The 21,098-nt window shown below is 41.0% G+C and overlaps 1 protein-coding gene across 3 annotated transcripts in view; it reads left to right on the forward strand.

Moving 5' to 3' along the window:
* UMPS (uridine monophosphate synthetase) overlaps positions 1-21,098 on the forward strand; it is a 52,046-nt gene that overhangs the window by 26,154 nt on the left and 4,794 nt on the right. The window contains exons 5-6 of one of the 3 annotated variants that reach the window (XM_055568459.1): positions 396-510; positions 12,092-15,177. In XM_055568459.1, coding sequence (XP_055424434.1) covers positions 396-510; positions 12,092-12,219 — 243 coding nt within the window. In that variant the 3' untranslated portion in view covers positions 12,220-15,177. Of the gene's footprint in view, positions 1-395; positions 511-7,432; positions 8,086-12,091; positions 15,178-21,098 lie in introns of those variants that run through there. The other 2 variants (XM_055568460.1, XM_055568457.1) reach the window with 2 other exon arrangements.

The raw sequence follows: 21,098 nt of genomic DNA on the forward strand, positions 1-21,098 counted from the left end.
TTATGTGGTGGCTGTCATTGGATATCTGTGTCGATGGGCAGTAAGACTTCAGTGTAGCTTTAGATCATTATAAATGTATTCTAGGGTATGATTTATATCCTTTTTGGAAGTAGGTAGGTCCCTAAACATTATTAAAAATAGGTAATAATGGAGCATCTAGATTTTCGATGCAAATAGTATAGGATTTTTAGTGTTTTTGTGTTTGCTTATGGGAGAAGGGGATAGGAGTTATTTTAGGGTCTTAGTGGAGCAAGTGTGTAGTTTCATATCTAAGATTACCTGTTTAAATATGAGTTTAATGTGATGTGAGAAAATATGTCTATAAGATAGCAAAGTTTCTTACATTTGGTGTGGTTAACTGCTGTCCTGTCATCTGTTTATTACATTCCATTCAGGTGAAAATGGCTGAAGAACATTCTAAATTTGTGATTGGTTTTATTTCTGGCTCCCGAGTAAGCATGAAACCAGAATTTCTTCACTTGACTCCAGGAGTTCAGTTAGAAGCAGGAGGTAAGCCTATTGATTGGTAATGATTCCTCTAAAATGCTGCTTTTTCCAAGTCAGCAAAATAAAACCTAGATGTGTAAAAATAGCTTGCAGTCTAATTTTAGGATGAAAATCCGGAAGGTTACTTTTTATTGAAATATGCCTAGAAACTGATCATTGTTTCCCAACTGATATTTTGAAGATACTGCCAAAAAACAGGTGTTCTATGCTCAAGGAGGAATCCTCGAAACAGAATCAGACATTTGTTTAGGACTTTGCGGAATCTTTGTTGTGCTCATGTTTGTGACTTTTCAGTGTGGAATACAGGGTTCTGTCATGTCTTCCAAACTTATCTGAACACAGAGCACTTTTAGCAGTCTTAGAAACACAGCTGCAGTGGCTCAAAGCTGCGAACTGCCCACTGGTGGTCTTGAGTTAACAAAGGGATGGTCTAGGCTGATGTCCTGTGGAACTCCATAAGGCTGCTTTTTTGTGTTACCTTTTTATTGAGATATAGTTGATTTACAATGTTGTGTTAATTTCTGCTGTACAGAAAAGTGATTAAGTTACGTGTGTGTGTGTATATATATATTTTATTTGTTGCCGTGCGTGGGCCTTCTCCTGTCGGGGTGAGCCAGGGCTCTCCTTCATTGTGGTGCCCAAGTTGCTCGTTGTGGCCTGTGGGCTCTAGAGCACAGGCTCAGTAGTTGTGATCAGGGCTTAGCTGCTCTGCGGCATGTGGGATCTTCCCGACCAAGGATCGAAGCCGTGTCTCCTGCATTGTCAGGTGGATTCTTACCCACTGCGTTACCAGGAAGTCCTATATACACATTAAAAAATATTCTTTTCCATGATAGTTTATCACAGAATATTAAATGTAGTTCCCTGTGCTATATACAATAGGACCTCGTTCTTTATCCATTCTATATATAATAGAATCTATCTGCTAACCCCAGATTCCCACCCCATCGCTTTCCCACTCTCCCTCCCAGTTGGCGAGCACAAGTCTGTTCTCTTTGGGAGTCTGTTTCTGTCTTGGTGATGTGCTCATTTGTGTCATATTTTAGATTCCACGTATCAGTGGTATCATAGGGTATTTGTCTTTCTTCCTTAGTACGAGACTGTGTAGGTCCATCCATGTTGGACAGATGGCATTATTTCGTTCTCTTTATGGCTGAGTAGTATCCCTGTATGTGTGTGTGTGTGTGCGTGTGCATGCGTGCATGCATGAGCATGTTTGTGTCACCCATCTTCTTTACTCATTGAATGTTGAGATTGTTTCCATGTCTTAGCTGTTGTGAATAGTGCTGCTGTGAACACAGGAGCGTATGTGTCTTTTGAATGGGATTCCTGCATCATGTGGCAACTTTACTTGTAGCTTTCTGAGGAACTTCCTTACTGGTCTTTAGCGACTGTACCAGTGTACATCCCGCCAACATTGAGGGAGGGTCCCTTTTCCCCACTCTCTCCAGCATTCGCTATCATCAGGGACCACGTTGTTCGTTTTGATTTGCACCTGTCTACTGATCAGCGATGTTGAACCTCCCTTTTCATGTGCCTGTTGGCCATCTGTATGTCTTCTTTGGAGAATTTAGGTCTTCTGCCCATGATTGGGTTTTGTTGTTGTTGTTGAACTGCATGAGCTGTTTGTACATTTTAGAAATCAAGCCCTTGTCAGTCACGTGTGCGAATAAATATTTCTCCCCATCCATAGATTGTATTTTTGTTTTGTTTATGGTTTCTTGCTGTGCAAAAGCTTGTAAGTTTGGTAAGTTCCCATTTGTTTATTTTTGCTTTTGTTTCTGTTGCTTTGAGACACTGGTACGATTCATGTCAGAGAATGTTTTGCCTGTGTTCTCAGAGTTTTATTATGTCACGTCTTCAGGTCTTTAACCCATTTTGATTTTATTTTTGTGTATGGTGAGGGTGCAATCTGAAGATTGCTTTGGGTAGTATGGCCATCTTAATTCTTCTGACCCTAAAACATGGGATATCTCTTCATTTCTTTGAATCATCTTCAGTTTTCTCTATTAACGTTTTATAGTTCTCAGCTTATAAGTCTTTCACCTCCTTGGTCAGGTTTATTTCTAAGTATTTTGGGTTTATTTTGTGTGATTTTAAAAGTTTTTTAGTTTTTTGTTTTACATTCCCTTTCTGATATTGTTAAAGAAATGAAACCAGCTTCTCAATGTTAATCTTGTATCCCATTACCCTGCTGAACTGATCAGTTCTTTAGGGTTTTCTACATATAGTATCATGTCATCTGCATAAAGGGCCTCTCAGGTAGTGCTGTAAAGAACCTGCCTCCCAGTGCAGGAGATGTAAGAGACTCAGGTTTGATCCCTGGGTCAGGAAGATCCCCTGGAGGAGGGCATGGCAACCCACTCCAGCATTCTTGCCTGGAGAATCCCATGGACAGAGGAGCCTCGTGGCTACAGTCCATGGGGTCGCAAAGTGTCAGACACGACTGAGCGACTTAGCGTGCATGTGCATAAAATGACAGCTTTACCTCTTCCCTGCCAATTTGGATACCTTTTCTTTTTCTTGTCTGATTTCCAATACTATGTTGAATAGAAGTGATGAGAGTTGGCATCCTTGTCTTGTTCCAGATTTTAGCAGGAAGGCTTTCAGCTTGCCACCATTGCTTTTTTTCTATATCTATTGAGATGATCATGTGACTTTTCTTTGTTAATGTGGTGTATTATATTGATTTCGTATATTGTACCATCCTTGTGATCTTGAAGTGAATCTAACTTGGCCATGGTGTATGATCTGTTTTATGTTTGTTGGATTGGGTCTGCTAATACTTTGTTTAGAAATTTTGCATCTATATTCATCAAAGGTATTGACCTGTAATTTTCTTTTGTGGTGGTTTACTTGTCTGGTTTTGGTATCAGTGTGATGGTGGCTTCATAAAACATCTTTGAGTGTTCCCTCCTCTTCAGCCTTTTGGAAGAATTTGAGAAGGATCCTCAAATGTGTTAGTTTTCCTTTATATGTTTGGTTGAATTCACCTGTAAAACCACATGGTCCTTAAGTTTTGTTTGTTGGGAGCTTGTTGTTTTTTTTTTAATTACAGATTTTGTTTCACTTCTAGTTTCTGTTCACATTATCTGTTTCTTCTTACTTCAGTTTTGGAGAGCTGTATATTTTCATCTCTTCTGGGCTGGCAAATTTGTTAGCATGGAGCTGTTTATAATATTGTCCTACGGCATTTGTATTTCTGCAGTATTGGTTGTTATTTCTCCTTTTTTATTTCATATTTGCGCTCTTTCCTTCTTAATAATCCAGGCCAGAGGTTTGTCAATTTTGTTTAACCAAGTCTTGGTTTCATTGATTTTATCTATTGTTTTTTTAATCTATTTCATATTTTTCCTCTCAGATCTTGATTATTTCCTTCTGCTGACTTAGGCTTTGTTTGTTCTTTTTTCTAATTCTTCTAGGTAGTAGGTTCTGCTGTTTGAGATTTTTCTTGTTTTTTTGAGGAAGGCTTATATTGCTATGAACTTCCCTCTAACAACCCCTTTTGCAAATCCCACCGATTTTGAATGATTGTGTGTAAAGTCCATGTAACTGTTTTTTTCTCATTTCTTCTGTGGTTGATTTTTGTTTCATGCTGTGTAGTCAGAAAGATTCTTGAAATAATTTCTACCCTCTTTACCCACTTAAATTTGTTCTGGCTTTGTGTGTGTGCGTGCCCTGGTATGTGGTCAAGCCTAGAAAACGTTGCATGTGCACCTGAAAAGAATGTGCAGTGTTCTGAAAATGTCAGTTAAGGCTAACTCTCCTATTGTATCATTTAGGATCTCTATTGCCTTACTGACTTTCTGTCTAGAGGATCTGTCCATTGTTGAGAGTTTCGTGTTAAAGTCTCCTGTTAGTATTTATGTATTTAGGTGCGCCTATATTCAGTTCAGTTCAGTCACTCAGTCGTGTCCAACTCTTTGTGACCCCATGAACTGCAGCATGCCAGGCCTCCCTGTCCATCACCAACTCCCGGAGTTTACCCAAACTCACGCTCATTGAGTTGGTGATGCCATCCAACCATCTCATCCTCTGTCGTCCCCTTCTCCTCCTGCCCTCAATCTTTCCCAGCATCAGGGTCTTTTCAAATGAGTCAGCTCTTCGCATCAGGTGGCCCAAGTATTGGAGTTTCAGCTTCAACATCAGTCCTTCCAGTGAACACACAGGACTCTTGAGTCCCTTGCACTGCAAGGGACTCAAGAGTCTTCTCCAACACCACGGTTCAAAAGCATCAATTCTTTGGAGCTCAGCTTTCTTTATAATCTAACTCTCACATCCATACATGACTACTGGAAAAACCATAGCCTTGACTAGACGGACCTTTGTTGACAAAGTAATGTGTACTTTTTAATATGCTGTCTAGGTTGGTCATAACTTTCCTTCCAAGGAGTAAGTGTCTTTTAATTTCATGGCTGCAGTCACCATCTGCAGTGATTTTGGAGCCCAGAAAAATAAAGTCAGCCACTGTTTCCCCAACCATTTGCCATGAAGTGATGGGACTGGATGCCATGATCTTAGTTTTCTGAATGTTGAGCTTTAAGCCAACTTTTTCACTCTCCACTTTCACTTTCACCAAGAGGCTTTTGAGTTCCTCTTCACTTTCTGCCATAAGGGTGGTGTCATCTGCATATCTGAGGTTATTGATATTTCTCCCTGCAATCTTGATTCCAACTTGTGCTTCCTCCAGCCCAGCGTTTCTCATGATGTACTCTGCAAATAAGTTAAATAAGCAGGGTGACAATATATAGCCTTGACGTACTCCTTTTCCTATTTGGAACCAGTCTGTTGTTCTGTGTCCAGTTCTAACTGTTGCTTCCTGACCTGCATGCAGGTTTCTCAAGAGGCAGGTCAGGTGGTCTGGTATTCCCATCTCTTTCAGAATTTTCCATAGTTTATTGTGATCCACACAGTCAAAGGCTTTGGCATAGTCAATAAAGCAGAAGTAGATGTTTTTCTGGAACTCACTTGCTTTTTCCATGATCCAGCAGATGTTGGCAATTGATCTCTGGTTCTTCTGCCTTTTCTAAAATCAGCTTGAACATCAGGAAGTTCACGGTTCAGGTATTGCTGAAGCCTGGCTTGGAGAATTTTGAGCATTACTTTGCTAGCGTGTGAGATGAGTGCAATTGTGCGGTAGTTTGAGCATTCTTTGGCATTGCCTTTCTTTGGGATTGGAATGAAAACTGACCTTTCCCAGTCCCGTGGCCACTGCTGAGTTTTCCAAAGTTGCTGGCATATTGAGTGCAGCATTTTGACAGCATCATCTTTGAGGATTTGAAAGAGCTCAACTGGAATTCCATCACCTCCGCTCGCTTTGTTTGTAGTGATGTCCCTATTATTAGGTGCATGCATATTCGTTGACAAGAGTAAATATCTTCTTCTTGTAGTGCTTATCATTATATAGTGTCCTGTATCTTCCTTTACAGCCTTTGGTGTAAAGTTTGTTTTGTCTGACACAGGTACTGTGCTTTATTGTCATTGCCATTTTCAGGAAATATCTTTTCCTACTCAGTCTATGCGTGTCTTTTGCCCTAAAGCGGGTCTCTCGTAGGCAACATATTGTCTGCTGTTTTTTTATCCAGTTTGCCACTCTGCATCTTTTGATTAGAGCAGTTACCCCATTGACATTTAAGGTAATAACTTTTTTTTACTGGGATATAAGTTCTTTACAGTGTTAGTTTCTGCTGTACATCAGTGTGAATCAGCCATATGTATACATATCCCTCCCACCCCTCTCGATCATCACAGAAGCAAGGTCACTATTCATAGGTGTATTTATTGCCATTTTAAACCTTGCTTTCTAGTTGATTCTGTATTTGCTTTTCTCCCTTTTTCCTTTTGCAGTTTGGTGATTTCCTTTTATTTTATGCTTGTGTTCTCTTTTGTGAATGTATTTTGTTGAATTGTGCTTACCCTGTTTTTCAACTATGTTAACCCCTTCATATATCTACTTACTTTAAACTGGTAATCATAGACTCAAACACATTCTGAAAAAAAAATCTACATTTTAATCTCCTTCGTTTTATGATTTTGATGTCCTCTTTTACATCTTCATATTTATCCTTTTGCTGTTCATTGTGGTTATTGTAACGTTCACACAGGATTTTTTTTTTTTTAATCTGTATACCAGCTTTAAGTGATTTACTTTTTGACTAATTTTCTTTTAATATAGCTTTTCTATTTGGGGAAGACCTTGCAGTATTTCTTTCATAATAGGTTTAGTATTACTGTAGTCTTCCACTTTTTGCTTGTCTGAGAAATTCTTTATCGCTGCTTCTATCTAAATGATAATGCTGTTGACTAGAGTATTCTAGGTTATAGATTTTTCTCTTTCAGGACTTTGAATATGTATATGTTGCTACTCCCTTCTGGCCTGCAACGTTTCTGTAGAGAAATCAGCTGATTGTTTTTCTCTTACTGCCTTTAAAATGGTAACTTTTGCCATTTTAATTATGTCTTGGTGTAGCTCTGTTTGGGGCCCTCTGTGCTTCCTATACCTGGATATATTTCCTTCTTTAGTTTGGGGAGTTTTCAGAAATACTTTTTAAAATATATTTTCAGTCCCCTTTTCTTCCCACCAGGAGGGTGTGGGAGCCTTTGGTCTTTCACAGTTCCCTCCAAGGGGTGCAGGTCCTGCCCAGATTCCTTTCTTTTTTTTGGTCCTACCTGGTTATATGGAGATTCTTTTTGTCCTTTCAGAAGTGTGATGTCTTCTGCGAGACTTGTTCCATGTGTAGATGTATTTTTTGATGTATTTGTGGGAGGAGGCGAACTTCACATTCTTCCATCTGGATAACTGTTTTGAATGGGGAAGAAATGGTGATCTGGAAATATTTTTCCTGAATTGGTTATTGTATGAGAAACCTTGCTTATCACAAGTATGGGAGTTTATTCTATTCTACTTTCTATCTCTTTCCTTAAGATTGGAACTATGAACATCTGGTTTTCAGCAAAACTGTTTAAGATGAAAACAGCTGTGCTCCATAGAGGATGGAGAATGTTTGTGTACGTGCCGCTAATGTTTCCACGTGCAGAGTTGGGGCTTCCCAGGTGGTGCTGGCGGTAAAGAACTCACTGCCAATGCAGGAAGCATAAGAAACATGGGTTCAACCCCTGGGTCAGGAGGGTTCCTCTGGAGAAGGGAATGGCAGCCCACTCCCGTATTCTTGCTTGGAGAATCCCGTGGACAGAGGAGCCTGGCGGCTACAGTCCATGGCTAAATGAGAGTCTTACATGGCTGAAGTGACTTGTGTATGTGCTATGTTGTTTCCACATCGAGAGGTACCTTTTTTACAACCCCTTAGTGTATCCTAGTTATAATTGGGCTGTAATATGTTCAGTCATTTCACTGTGAATACACTTGAACTTTTTATAAACTTAACATTGTTGTACATATATTTTGCACATGTAGGGTATTTGGAACACGTTTATTAGGCTAGAAACCCCTTGAGGATGAGGTCTCTTTCTGAAGAATGCATATACTCTAGCACAGTACCCCTGTGCATCATAAATGTTCTATAAATACACAAGTGTTGAGGGAAGGATAATACACTGTATAGGAGCAGATGCAAGAATTGGTGTTTCTGTGGATGGAATGATAATACTGAGAACATACTGAATGAGATTATAGATTTGGTAAAGCTTAGTTGCTTTTAAATCCTGAAATACTTCAACTGTTGGATACCTATTAACCTTGACAGAACTAATTATTTTTTATAAATAACATAACACTTAAAACGAAAGACATCCTTTTCAGGATTTTGCTTTCAATTAAGTAAACAAAAAACATTGCAGGTTAACCAAAAAAAAGTAGATGTTCCCCTGGGACTAGAGAATATTGAAGGTCTCTGCTATTTTTCAAGTTTCACATTGTAGGTTTTATATACTACAGAGTAGACCTCAGCAGAATGACTTACCTATTTAAGACTTGATAATAGCTGCCTTGATTTAGGTCATACCGGAATGGTCTAGTGGTTTTCCCTACTTTCTTCAATTTCAGTCTGAATTTGGCAATAAGGAGTTCATGATCTGAGCCACAGTCAGCTCCTGGTCTTGTTTTTGCTGACTGTATAGAGCTTCTCCATCTTTGGCTGCAAAGAATATAATCCATCTGATTTCGGTGTTGACCATCTGGTGATGTCCATGTGTAGAGTCTTCTCTTGTGTTGTTCGAAGAGGGTGTTTGCTATGACCAGTGCGTTCTCTTGGCAGAACTCTATTAGTCTTTGCCCTGCTTCAGTCTATAGTCCAATGCCAAATTTGCCTGTTACTCCAGGTACTTCTTGACTTCCTACTTTTACATTCCAGTCCCCTATAATGAAAAGGACATCTTTTTTGGGTTTTAGTTCTAGAAGGTCTTATAGGTCTTCATAGAAGACCATTCAACTTGAGCTTCTTCAGCGTTACTGGTCAGGGCATAGACTAGGATTACTTGATATTGAATGATTTGCCTTGAAAACAAACAGAGATCATTCTGTCATTTTTGAGATTGTACCCAAGTACTGCATTTTGGACTCTTTTGTTGACTGTGATGGCTACTCCATTTCTCCTAAGGGATTCTTGACCACAGTAGTAGATATGATGGTCATCTGAGTTAAATTCACCCATTCCAGTCTATTTTAGTTCACTGATTCCTATAATGTTAGCATTCACTCTTGCCAGCTTCTGTTTGACGTCTTCCAATTTGCCTTGATTCATGGACCTGATATTCCAGGTTCCTATGCAATATTGCTCTTTGCAGCATCGGACCTTGCTTCTGTCACCAGTCACATCCACAACTGGGTGTTGTTTTTGCTTTGCTCTGTCCCTTCACTCTTTCTGGAGTTATTTCTCCACTGATATCAGTAGCATATTAGGCACCTACTGACCTGGGGAGTTCAGTATTCTTGCCTTGAGAACCCCATGAACAGTATGAAAAGGCAGAGAGATATAATGCTGAAAGATGAAGTGGTTTGCCATTCCCTTCTCCAGTGGACCACGTTTTATCAGAACTCTCTACCATGACCCGTCCATCTTGGGTGGCCCCACACGGCATGGCTCATAGTTTCATTGAGTTAGACAAGGCTGTGGTCCCTGTGATCAGATTGGTTAGTTTTCTGTGATTGTGGTTTTCAGTCTGTCTTCCCTCTGATGGAGAAGGATAAGAGGCTTACAGAAGCTTCCTGATGGGAGAGACTGACTGAGGGGGAAATTGGACAGGGCCATGTTCCCTCCCTGTTATTTGACCCAGGGCCAAATTATGGTGGAGGTAATGAAGATAATAGTGACCTTCTTCAAAAGGTTCCATGGCACTGCTACATTCGGTGCCACCACCGGAGACTCCCAGACACTTACGGGCAAGTCTGGGTCAGTCTCTTGTGGAGTCACTGCTCCCTTTTCCTGGTGCACACAAGGTTCTGTTTGTGCCCGCCAAGAGTTTGCTTCCCAGTCCTGTGTAAGTTCTGGTGGCTCTATGGTGGAGTTAATGGCTACCTCCTTTAGGAGGGCTTATGCCATACCCAAAGCTTCTGTACCCAGAGCCCCTGTGGCAGTCCACTGCTGACCCGTTACCTCCTCAGGAGACACTCAAATATAGTTCTGGGTCCTGGTGTGCACAAGGTATGTTTGAGCCCTCTGAGCATCTCTGGCGGGTATGGGGTTTGATTGTAAATGCGATTTCGCCCCTCCTACCGTCTTGCTGGGGAAACAGCTGTGAAAACAATAGAAGCGAAAGGTGAAAAGGAAAGATATACCCATTTGAATGCAGAGTTCCAAAGAATAGCAAGGAGAGATAAGAAAGCCTTCTTCAGAGGAAAACAACAGAATGGGAAAGACTAGAGTTCTCTTCAAGAAAATTAGAGATACCAAGGGAAATTTCATGCAAAGATGGGCACAATAAAGGACAGAAACAGTATGGACCTAGCAGAAGCAGAAGATATTAAGAGGTGACAAGAATACACAGAAGAACTGTACAAAAAAGATCTTCATGACCCAGATAATCACGATGGTGTGCTCACTCACCTAGAGCCAGACATCCTGGAATGTGAAGTCAAGTGGGCCTTAGGAAGCATCACTACGAACAATGCTAGTGGAGGTGATGGAATTCCAGTTGAGCTATTTCAAATCCTGAAAGCTGATGCTGTGAAAGTGCTGCACTCAATATGCCAGCAAATTTGGAAAACTCAGCAGTGGCCGCAGGACTGGAAAAGGGCAGTTTTCATTCCAGTCCCAAAGAAAGGCAATGCCAAAGAATGCTCAAACTACTGCACAATTGCACTCATCTCACACGCTACTAAAGTGATACTCAAAATTCTCCAAGCCAGACTTCAGCAATACGTGAACCATGAACTTCCTGATGTTCAAGCTGGTTTTAGAAAAGGCAGAGGAACCAGAGATCAAATTGCCAACATCTGCTGGATCATGGAAAAAGGAAGAGAGTTCCAGAAAGACATCTACTTCTGCTTTATTGACTATGCCAAAGCCTTTGACTGTGTGGATCACAATAAACTGTGGAAAATTCCGAAAGAGATGGGACTACCAGACCACCTGACCTGCCTCTTGAGAAACCTGTATGCAGGTCAGGAAGCAACAGTTAGAACTGGACATGGAACGACAGACTGGTTCCAAATAGGAAAAGGAGTTTGTCAAGGCTGTATATTGTCACCCTGCTTATTTAACTTACTTCTATGCAGAATACATCATGAGAAACACTGGGCTGGAGGAAGCACAAGCTGGAATCAAGATTGCCAGGAGAAATATCAATAACCTCAGATATGCAGATGATATCACCCTTATGGAAGAAAGCAAAGAAGAACTAAAGTGTCTCTTGATGAAAGTGAAAGAGGAGAGTGAAAAAGTTGGCTTAAAGCTCAACATTTCAGAAAACTAAGATCATGGCATCCAGTCCCATCACTTCATGGCAAATAGATGGGGAAACAGTGAGAGACTTTATCTGCAGTAATTTCGGAGCCCCCCCCCCCCCCCCCCCATAGTGACTGCAGCCATGAAATTAAGACTCTTGTTCCTTGGAAGAAAAGTTATGACCAACCGAGACAGCATATTAAAAAGCAGAGACATTACTTCACCAGCAAAGGTCTGTCTAGTCAAAGCTGTGGCTTTTCCAGTAGTCATGTATGGATGTGAGAGTTGGACCATAAAGAAAGCTGAGCAATGAAGAATTTATGCTTTGAACTGTGGGCTTGGAAAGGACTCTTGAGAGTCCCTTTGCTGCAAGGAGATCCAAGCAGTCCATCCTAAAGGAGATCAGTCCTGAATATTCATTGGAAGGACTGATGCTGAAGTAAAACTCCAAACTTTGGCCACCTGATGCAAAGAACTGACTCATTGGGAAAGATTGAAGGCGGAGGAGAAGGGGACAACAGACGATGAGATGGTTGGATGGCATCACTTACTCAATAGACAGAATGTGAGTAAACTCGAAGAGTTGGTGACGGACAGGGAGGCCTCGCATGCTGCAGTCCCTGGGGTCTCAAAGAGTCGGACACGACTGAGTGACTAAAGAGTTGCTCTAGTAGCTTGATGGACTTCTCAGGTGGGTGAGTGGTAAAGAATCCACCCACCTGCCAAGCACGTTCCACCCCTAGGTCAGGAAGATTCCCCTGGAGAAGGAAATGTTCACCTGCACCAGTATTCTTGCCTGGGAAATCCCATGGACAGAGGAGCCTGGAGGACTGCAGTCCATCCAGTGGCAGAAGAGGTAGATACAACTTAGCAACTAAATAAGAAAGTACTTGACAATTTTTATTTTAAACCCTATATTTGTGCTAAACATTTTATGAGTTGGTTGGATTTGGATTCCTAGCCCTTACAGTATCTTTAGACAAATCACTTCCCTTGTTTCGGTCTCATTTTCTTGATCTGTAAAATGTGAATAACAACTCTGAACCTCAGAGTTGTTGAGAGGCTTAAAAGATAATGTGTGCAAAGCACTTAGCACAATGTCTTGGCATAGAGTACTCGGCTTGTTAATTAGTAATATTTATTGGAAGCTGCCATAGTTTTTCAAGTAGATAGTACAGTTAGGATCTGGGATTTTTAAAGCATCTTGGATTTGAAAGATAATGATATGCCACTTATCAGAAGTCTTCTGGAACAGCAGAATTTAAAAGGAAGGGAAAAATGGGGTTCAAGATGGCAACGTAGGCTAATCCTGAGCCAGCCTTCTCCCAGATACGCTGAGTCTGTAACTACCTGTGTAACAGTTTCCTCTGGATAAAACCTAAGAGCTGGCTGAGCACAGTACAGCAAGCAAACGAGAAAAACCATCTTGATATTGGGTCTTCGCCCCTGGTATGGAGACCCAGATGCAAAGTGAAGCTCAAAACCCAGAGCTTTTTCTGAGGAGCAAAGGGTTTGAACTCCACATCAGGCATCCCAACTTTTTAAAAACTTGAACCTGAGAGATGAGCCCCAAAAACATCTAGCTCTGAAACACCATTGGGCTCATGTTCACAAGACTCACAAGACTAGTGATCTGAGACTCACCTGGCTCAGGGCCCAACTCAGAGGCAGCCCATCCTCAGACTTGAAGTAAAGGCTCATTGCTAATGTTTAAGAGTTGATCTAAGGGGTAGGCATCTAATTTAACACATACCTTGAAGAGCTTGTGGGAATTTCCTCCAGGGATGGAGACCAGTGGGCACCATCTTCACACTTTCCCTTTGCTGAACTGCTGAACAAGGAGCGTTTACAATGTCCCCTGATATTTGCAGCTGCTGCCCAAGGAACACCCCTTGATTACTGGGCTCTGAAGGTCAGGAGAGCTTATGTTTGGTCCCATGATAATAAGAGCTGTAGAGACAGTACTTGGCATCCCCCAACACTGCACAGATAGCACCCACAAAGAGGGTGTGTGAAAGAGGCCTGTGGGGCAGATACCTAGTGGCCCCGTGGAAGTCCTCTCAGGGAAAAGAGGCTGTGGACACAATCATTGTGCTGTCTCTCTCCACATTCCAGCTCACTGTTATCTCCCAAAAAGGAACTTACATCCCTGATTGGGACCCTGGTTTTTACAGCTTCCATTGAGGGATATATTTGCATAGGCTGTTTCTTGTGACCAGTGAGGGTTACACTTGAGGTTTCACTGAACTATCATCAACAGAGAGGGAGTTCTTAAATAGCCACCACCCCCAGGGCACAGCAGGAGGCAGCAGACCCAGGAGCTCAGCCTTTTGTTAAAGAGGGTGTTTTCAGGAGAGCATAGTCTGGTGGGCGCCATCGTTGTGCTCCGCTTGTGCGTCATTGCCGCTGTTATCACCTAGTAAAGAACGTATCTGGGGGCCAGCAGGACGTAATGCTTGCAGTCCTGCAGGACTATGTATTTGCAAACTTCAAAAGATTTTGCCAGGGGTGGAGACAAAGTGGTCAAGTAGAAGGAGTTAAGCTCACCTCTCATGAAAACACCAGAATCACAACTGCTGAACAGCCGTCAACAACAGAGACATGAACCTACCAAAAAAGATATTCTACACCCGACGATAAAGAAGGAGCCACAAATAGATGGTAGGAGGGGGTGCTTATACCTTATAATTAAATCTCATACCTGCCAGGTGGGTGACCCACAGATTGAAAAAGAATTATATTGCAGAGGTTTTCCCATAGGAGTGAGTTCTGAGCCCCACATGAGGCTCCCCAGCCTCCTTTTCCTGACGCTAGACAAGGAGCCCCAGAGTACTTGTCTATGAATGGAGGTGCAAACTGATGCAAGAAATGTATTCAAGAGCTGGAGGACTTCCCTGGTGGTCCAGTGGTTTCGACTCTGAACTTCCACTGCAGGAGTCAGTGGGCTTGAGTGCAGCAGCTCCATAGGACTGGGGAAACAGAAACTCCACTCTTGGGGGGCACACACAAGGTTTCACATGCACTTGGACCCAGAGGAAAGCAATGTGGAGGGTCCCTGGGAGAAGGTGCAGGTTGGCTGTGGCTCACTGTGGGGGCAAGTTAACTGGTGGCCGAGTTTCCAGGAAGTATTCATCAGTGTGAGCTCTCCCAGAGGTCACCATTTTGGCAAGGCCTGGCCCCAAAAACAGCCTGTAGGCTCCAGTGCTGGGACACCTCAGGCCAAGCAACCTGCAGGGTAGAGACACAGACTCAGCCCTAAGCAAACAGGCTGCCTAAAGTCCTCCTGACTCCACAGCTGCCTGTAAACGTACTTCTCGAGATAGCCTTGCTCACCAGACATAAGACCCAGCTCCACCCACCAGTGGTCAGGCACCCATCCCTCCCACGAGAAAATCTGCACGACCCCTGGAGCAACCTCACCTACCACAGTATGGACACCAGAAGCAAGAGCTACAGTCCTGCAGTCTGAAGAAAACAGACCGCAAACACAGAAAATCAGACAAAATCAGATGGCTAAGAAATACATTCCAGACGAAGGAACAAAACCTAAGAACAACAACTGAGTGAAGATAGGCAGTCTACTAGAAAAAGAATTCAGAGTAATGGTATCAAAGTAAAGATGATCCAATACCTCAAAAAGAATGGAGGCACAAACTGATACAAGACATGTTTATTAAAGAGCTAGGAGACTTCCCTCGTGGTCCAGTGATTTAGATTCTGTGCTTCCAGTGCAGGGGTCATGGGTTCGATCCCTGGTTGGGGAATTAAGATGCATGGTATAGCCAAAAAGAAAAAAAAAAGAAGCTTTTGAGAACAAACAGATGAAAAATACATAGAAATCAGTAGCAGATAAATGAGGCAGTAGAACAGATGAACAAACTGAAAAACAAGTTAGTGGAAATCATTGCTGTGGAAGAGAAGAAAGAAAAATGAAAAGATATGAGGACAGAGACCTCTGGAACAACATGAAATGCACCAACATTCACATTATAGTGGTCCCAGAGGGAGAAAGAGAAAGGACCTTAGAAAACGTTTTAAGAGAGAATATCCAAAAACTTTCCCCAAAAGGGAAAGGAGATACTCAAGTCCAGGAAGCACCGAGTCCCATACAGGATAAACCCAAGGAGGAACACACTGAGAGGCATTAATCAAACTAAGAGAAAATATTAAAAGCAACAAATAGCATAAAAGGGAATCCCCATAAGGTTATCAACTGATTTTTCAGCAGAAGTTCTGCAGGCCAGAAGGGAGTGGTATGATACATTTAAAATGATGAAGGATTAAAAACCTACAACCAAGAATACTCTACACAGAAAGGCACTTATTCACATTAGAGAAATCAAAAGCTTTACAGTATTTAGCACCATCAAAACCGCTTTACAAAAAATGCTAAAGGAAAAAAAAAAAATGCTAAAGGAACTTCTCTAGATGGAAAAGAAAAGGCCCCAGGTAGAAACAAGAATATTATGAGTGGGAAAACTCACCAATAAAGGCATACATAAAGATAGGAAATCATCCACATACAAATCTGATATCAAAACCAGAAATCATGAAAAGAGTACAAATGTAAGATATTAGAAATGCATTTGAAATTGAGGCTAACAACTTAAAACAATTTTGTGTGTGTATGTGTAGAGAGAGAGAGAGAGCGCGAGCGAGCTATATAAAACCTCATGTTAATGGCAAACCGAAAATCTACAGTAGTACACACACAAAAAAAGGAATCCAAACACAACACTAAAGATAGTCATCAAATCACAAGAGAACAAGAGAAGGTCTATGAACAAAAACAAATCCAAAGCAATTAACAAAATGGCAGTATGAACATACATATCAATAATTAAAGTGTAATGGATTAAATGCTCCAACCAGAAAACAGACTGCTTGAATGGATACAAAAGAAAATAGAAGTTACCACAGACACCACAGAAATTCAAAGGCTCATGAGAGACTACTACAAGCAATTATACGCCAATGAAATGGACACTCTAGAAGAAATGGACAAATTTTTAGAAAGATACAAGCCCCCAGGACGGAACAAGTAAGAAATAGAAAATATGAAAGACCAATCACAAGTACTAAAATTAAAACTGAGTAAAAAAAAACTCCCAACAAAAATCCATGACCAGATGGCTTGGCTTCATAGTTCTATCAAATTTAGAAAAAGTTACCTGTCCTTCTGAAACTATTCCCAAAAACTGCAGAGGAAGGAACACTCCCAAATTCATTCTAAGAGGCTGCCAATCACCCTGATACCAAAATCAGACAAAGATACCACAAAAAAAATAAAATTACAGGCCAGTATCCAGATGAATATAGGCACAAAAATCTTTAACAAAATACTAGCAAACTGAACCCAACCATACATTAACAGGATCATACACCACGACCAAGTGGGATTTATTCCAGGGATGCAAGGGTTTTTCAGTATCCACAAATCAATCAGTGTAATATAACACATCAACAAATTGAGAATAAAAACCATATGATCATCTCAATCGATGCAGAAAAAGCTTTTGACAAAATTCAACACCCATTTATGATGAAGACTCTAGAAAGTGGGCATAGAGGGAAGCTGCTTCAACATATTAAAGGCCATATATGACAAAATCACAGCGGTGAAAAGCTGAAAGCATTTCCTCTAAGATCAGGAACAAGGCAAGGATGTCCACTCTTGTCAATTTTCTTCAACATAGATTTGAAAGTCCTAGCCATGGCAACCAGAGAATGAATCTAGATGCTTAACTGAGACCCCCTTCTCTCTGGGACACTGGTAGGTCTTGGCACCCTCAGTTACTGGGAGCTATTACAAATATCATAGGCTGCTTTGACAATCAGAAGATTGGAGAAACAACCAGGAGCTAGGGAAGGGTTGAATGACAAGGTGCATCTCATACATGAGGCTGTTCCTTCAAGACTGGGGAGACACTTGCTTCATCTAATGCATAGAAACCAACCCAGAGAAAAGCAGAATGAAGAAACAGAGGCGTGTATTCCAAATGAAAGAACAAGATACAAGCCTCAGGGAAAAAACCTTAATGAAATGGAGATAAGTAATTTACCTAATAATGAGTTCAAAGTAATGGTCATAAAGATGCTCCCCAAACTCAACTTCAAGAGAGGTGGAAAATACTAGTCACAGAGCTGAGGAATACAATAACATAACTGAAAATACAGTAGAGTGGTTCACTAGTAGACCGGGTGAAGCAAAGGAACTTGAGGAAAAGGCAGTGGAACTTACCCAATCGGGACAAAAACCAAAAAAATAAAAAACTAAAGATAGCTTAAAAGACTCATGGGATGCATCAAGCAGACTGACATTCTCGTTATAGGAGTCCCAAGAAGAAAAGATAGAGAAAAGGCTAGAAACTTACTTGATGAAATAATGGCTGAAAACTTCCCTACTGGAGGGAAGGAAATGGACATCCAGACGCAGAAAGCCCAGTGTTCAGACGAGATAAGCCCAAAGAGACCCACATCGAGACACGTTATAATTAAAAGCACCAAAAGCTAAAGATAAGAGAATCTTAAAGCAGCAAGAGAAAAACTTCTTATATACAACTGACCCCCCATGAGACTATCAGCAGAATTTTCAGCAGAAACTTTGCAGATCAGAAAGCAGTGGCATAATATAGCGGAAGTGTGAAAAAAAAAAAAAACAAAACCTTGTAACAAAGAACTCTACCCAGCAGAGTTATTCAGAATTGAAGAGTTTTCCAGATTAGCAAGTCTAAATGAGGTCAAGCATTGCTACACTGGCTTTACAAGAAATGTTAAAAGGACTTCTTCAGGCTGAAAAGAAAGGGTGCTAATTAGTAACAAGAAAACTTAGGAAAGAGTAAGTTTCCCTGAAAAAGCAAATATATAGTCAAGGTAGTGAGTGGACCAACCCGGAGAAGGCGATGGCACCCCACTCCAGTACTCTTGCCTGGAAAATCCCGTGGACGGAGGAGCCTGGTAGGCTTGCAGTCCATGGGGTCGCTAAGAGTCAGACACGACTGAGCGACTTCACTTTCACTTTTTACTTTCATGCACTGGAGAAGGAAATGGCAACCCACTCCAGTGTTCTTGCCTGGAGAATCCCAGGGACGGGGGAGCCTGGTGGGCTGCCGTCTATGGGGCTGCACAGAGTCGGACACGACTGAAGTGACTTAGCAGCAGCAGTGGATCAACCACTTAAAAGGTTGAGGCAAAAGTAGTGAAAATAATTACAACTATAGAATTAATTAAAATATAAGACAAAAAGATGTAAAATGTGGCATCGAAAACAAAACTTTGTGGAGGGAATGAACATGTAGAGATTTAGAATGCAGTCAAACTTAAGTTATCAACTGAAAATAGAATATATAATAAACCACATGGAAAGCACAATCCTATAGCAGATAAGCAGAAGATGAAGAGAAAGGAATCTAAGCATACCAATAAAGAGACTCATATGCAGTGGAAGAAACCAACAGAAGGAAGAAGAGAGACTCAATAGATGCAGAAAACATATTTGACAAAATTCAACATCCATTTGAGAAAGACTCTTAACAAAGTGGCTATAGAGAGAACTTACCTCAACATAATTAAGGCCACAGCCAACATCATACCAAAAAAGGTGAAAGGTTTTCCTCTAAAATCAAAAACACAACAGCAGTGCCCACTTTTGCCACTTTTATTCAAGATAGTTTTGGAGATCCTAGCCAGAGAAATTAATCAAGAAAAAGTATAACAGAAAGTATCTGAATTGTAAAACTGTCACTATTTGTAGAAGACATATTACTATATATAGGAAACCCTACAGACTCAAAAAGACTGTTAGAACTAATACACAAATTCAGTTAAGTTACAAGATACAAGGTCAAAAATCTGTTGCATTTTTATACACTAACAATCAGAAATTAAGAAAACAATCCCATTTACAATTGCATCAGAAAAAAATACCTACAAGTAAATTTAACCAAGGAGGTGAAAGGCCTGTACACTAAAAACCATAAAGACAGAATCATTTTTGAATGACAATGAGCACACAAAGAAATGGAAAGATATTTCATGCTCATCTACCCGAAGAATCTTGTAAAGATGTCTGAATTACCCAAAGCAAACTACAGATTCAGTGTAATCCCTACTAACAGTCTAATAGCACTTTTCACAGAAATGGAACAGAGTCCTAAAATTTCTTTGGAATCACAAAAGGCATCAAATAGCCAAAGCAGTCTGGAGAAAGAATAATGAAACTGGAGGCATCACACTCCCTGATTTCAAATTACAAAACTTAAAAACAGACACCTAGATCAATGGAACAAAATAGCCCAGAAATTAACCCACACGTATACGGTCAATTAGTTTTTGAAAAGAGCCAAGAATATACAATGGGGATAGGATGGCCTCTTCAATAAAGTGGTGTTGGGAAGACTGGTTAGCCACATGCAAAAGAATGAAACTGGACCACTATCTTATACCATACACAAAGCTTAGTTCAAAATGGATTAAAGCCATGAATGTAAAATCTGAAACCGTAAAGTTACTAGAATAAAACATATGTGGTAATCATTGCTACATCAGTCTTCTCAATGATTTTTTAAAAATCTGACTCCAAAACAACAGAAGCAGAAATGAACAAGTGGGACTTCATCAAACTTAAAAGCTTCCACACAGCAAAGGAAACCAGCAAAATAAAAAGGCAACTTATTGAATGATTGTTTCCTTGGTGGCTCAGACAGTAAAGAGTTTGCCTGCAGTGCAAGAGACCTGGGTTTGATCCCTAGGTTGGGAAGATCCTCTGGAGAAGGAAATGGCAATCCACTCTGTATTCTAGCCTGGAGAACCCCATGGACAGAGGAGCCTGGCAGGCTATAGTCCTTGGGTTCACAAAGAGTTGGATACGACTGAGCAACTAACACTTTCACTTGCGGAATGATAGAACATATTTCCAAATCATGTGTCTGATTAGGGGCTAGTGTACAAATGTAAAGAACTCATACAGCTCAATAAGAACAACAGAACAATCAGATTAAAAAATTGGCAAAGGGGACTTCCCTGGTGGTCCAGTGGCCAAGACTGCATGCTCCCAAAGCAGGGGACCCAGGTTTGATCCCTGGTCAGGGAACTAGATCCCACATGCCCCAACTAAAGATCCCACATGCCCCAACCAAGACCCAGCACAGCCAAATAAATAAAAATAAATAGTAAGTAAATATTTTTTAAATTGGTAAAGGATCTGAATAGACAGTTTTCAAAAAGAATACAAATGGCCAAAAAATGCATGAAAAGATGCTCAGCATCACTTATCATCAGGAAAATGCAAAACAAACACAATGAGATACCACCTCCCACATGTTAGAATGACTACTGTCAAAGCTTTTTCTCTATGATCAGAAACAACAAGGATGCCCACTATCACAAGAAATAACATGTGCTGGTGAGGATCTGGAGAAAAGGGCCTCTTGCACACTGTATGTGAGAATGTAAATTGGTGCAGCTCCTATGGGGAACAGTATGGATGTTCCCCCAAAAATTAAAAATAGAACTACCATATGATCCAGCAGCTCCACTTCTGGGTATTTATCCAAAGAAAACAAAAACTCGGAGAAATATCTGCACCCCCATGTTCACAGCAGTATTTACCACAGCCAAGATACGGAAACAAGCTAAGTGCCCACTGATGGGTGAGCAGAGAAGATGCTGTGTATGCACACAATGGAGTATCACTCAGCTATTAAAAAAAGAAACCTTAGGATTTGTGACAATAGGGATGGATACCCTTGA

The sequence above is a fragment of the Bubalus kerabau genome, chromosome 2 (assembly GCF_029407905.1).
Source record: "Bubalus kerabau isolate K-KA32 ecotype Philippines breed swamp buffalo chromosome 2, PCC_UOA_SB_1v2, whole genome shotgun sequence".
Taxonomy (NCBI): Eukaryota; Metazoa; Chordata; class Mammalia; order Artiodactyla; family Bovidae; genus Bubalus; species Bubalus kerabau.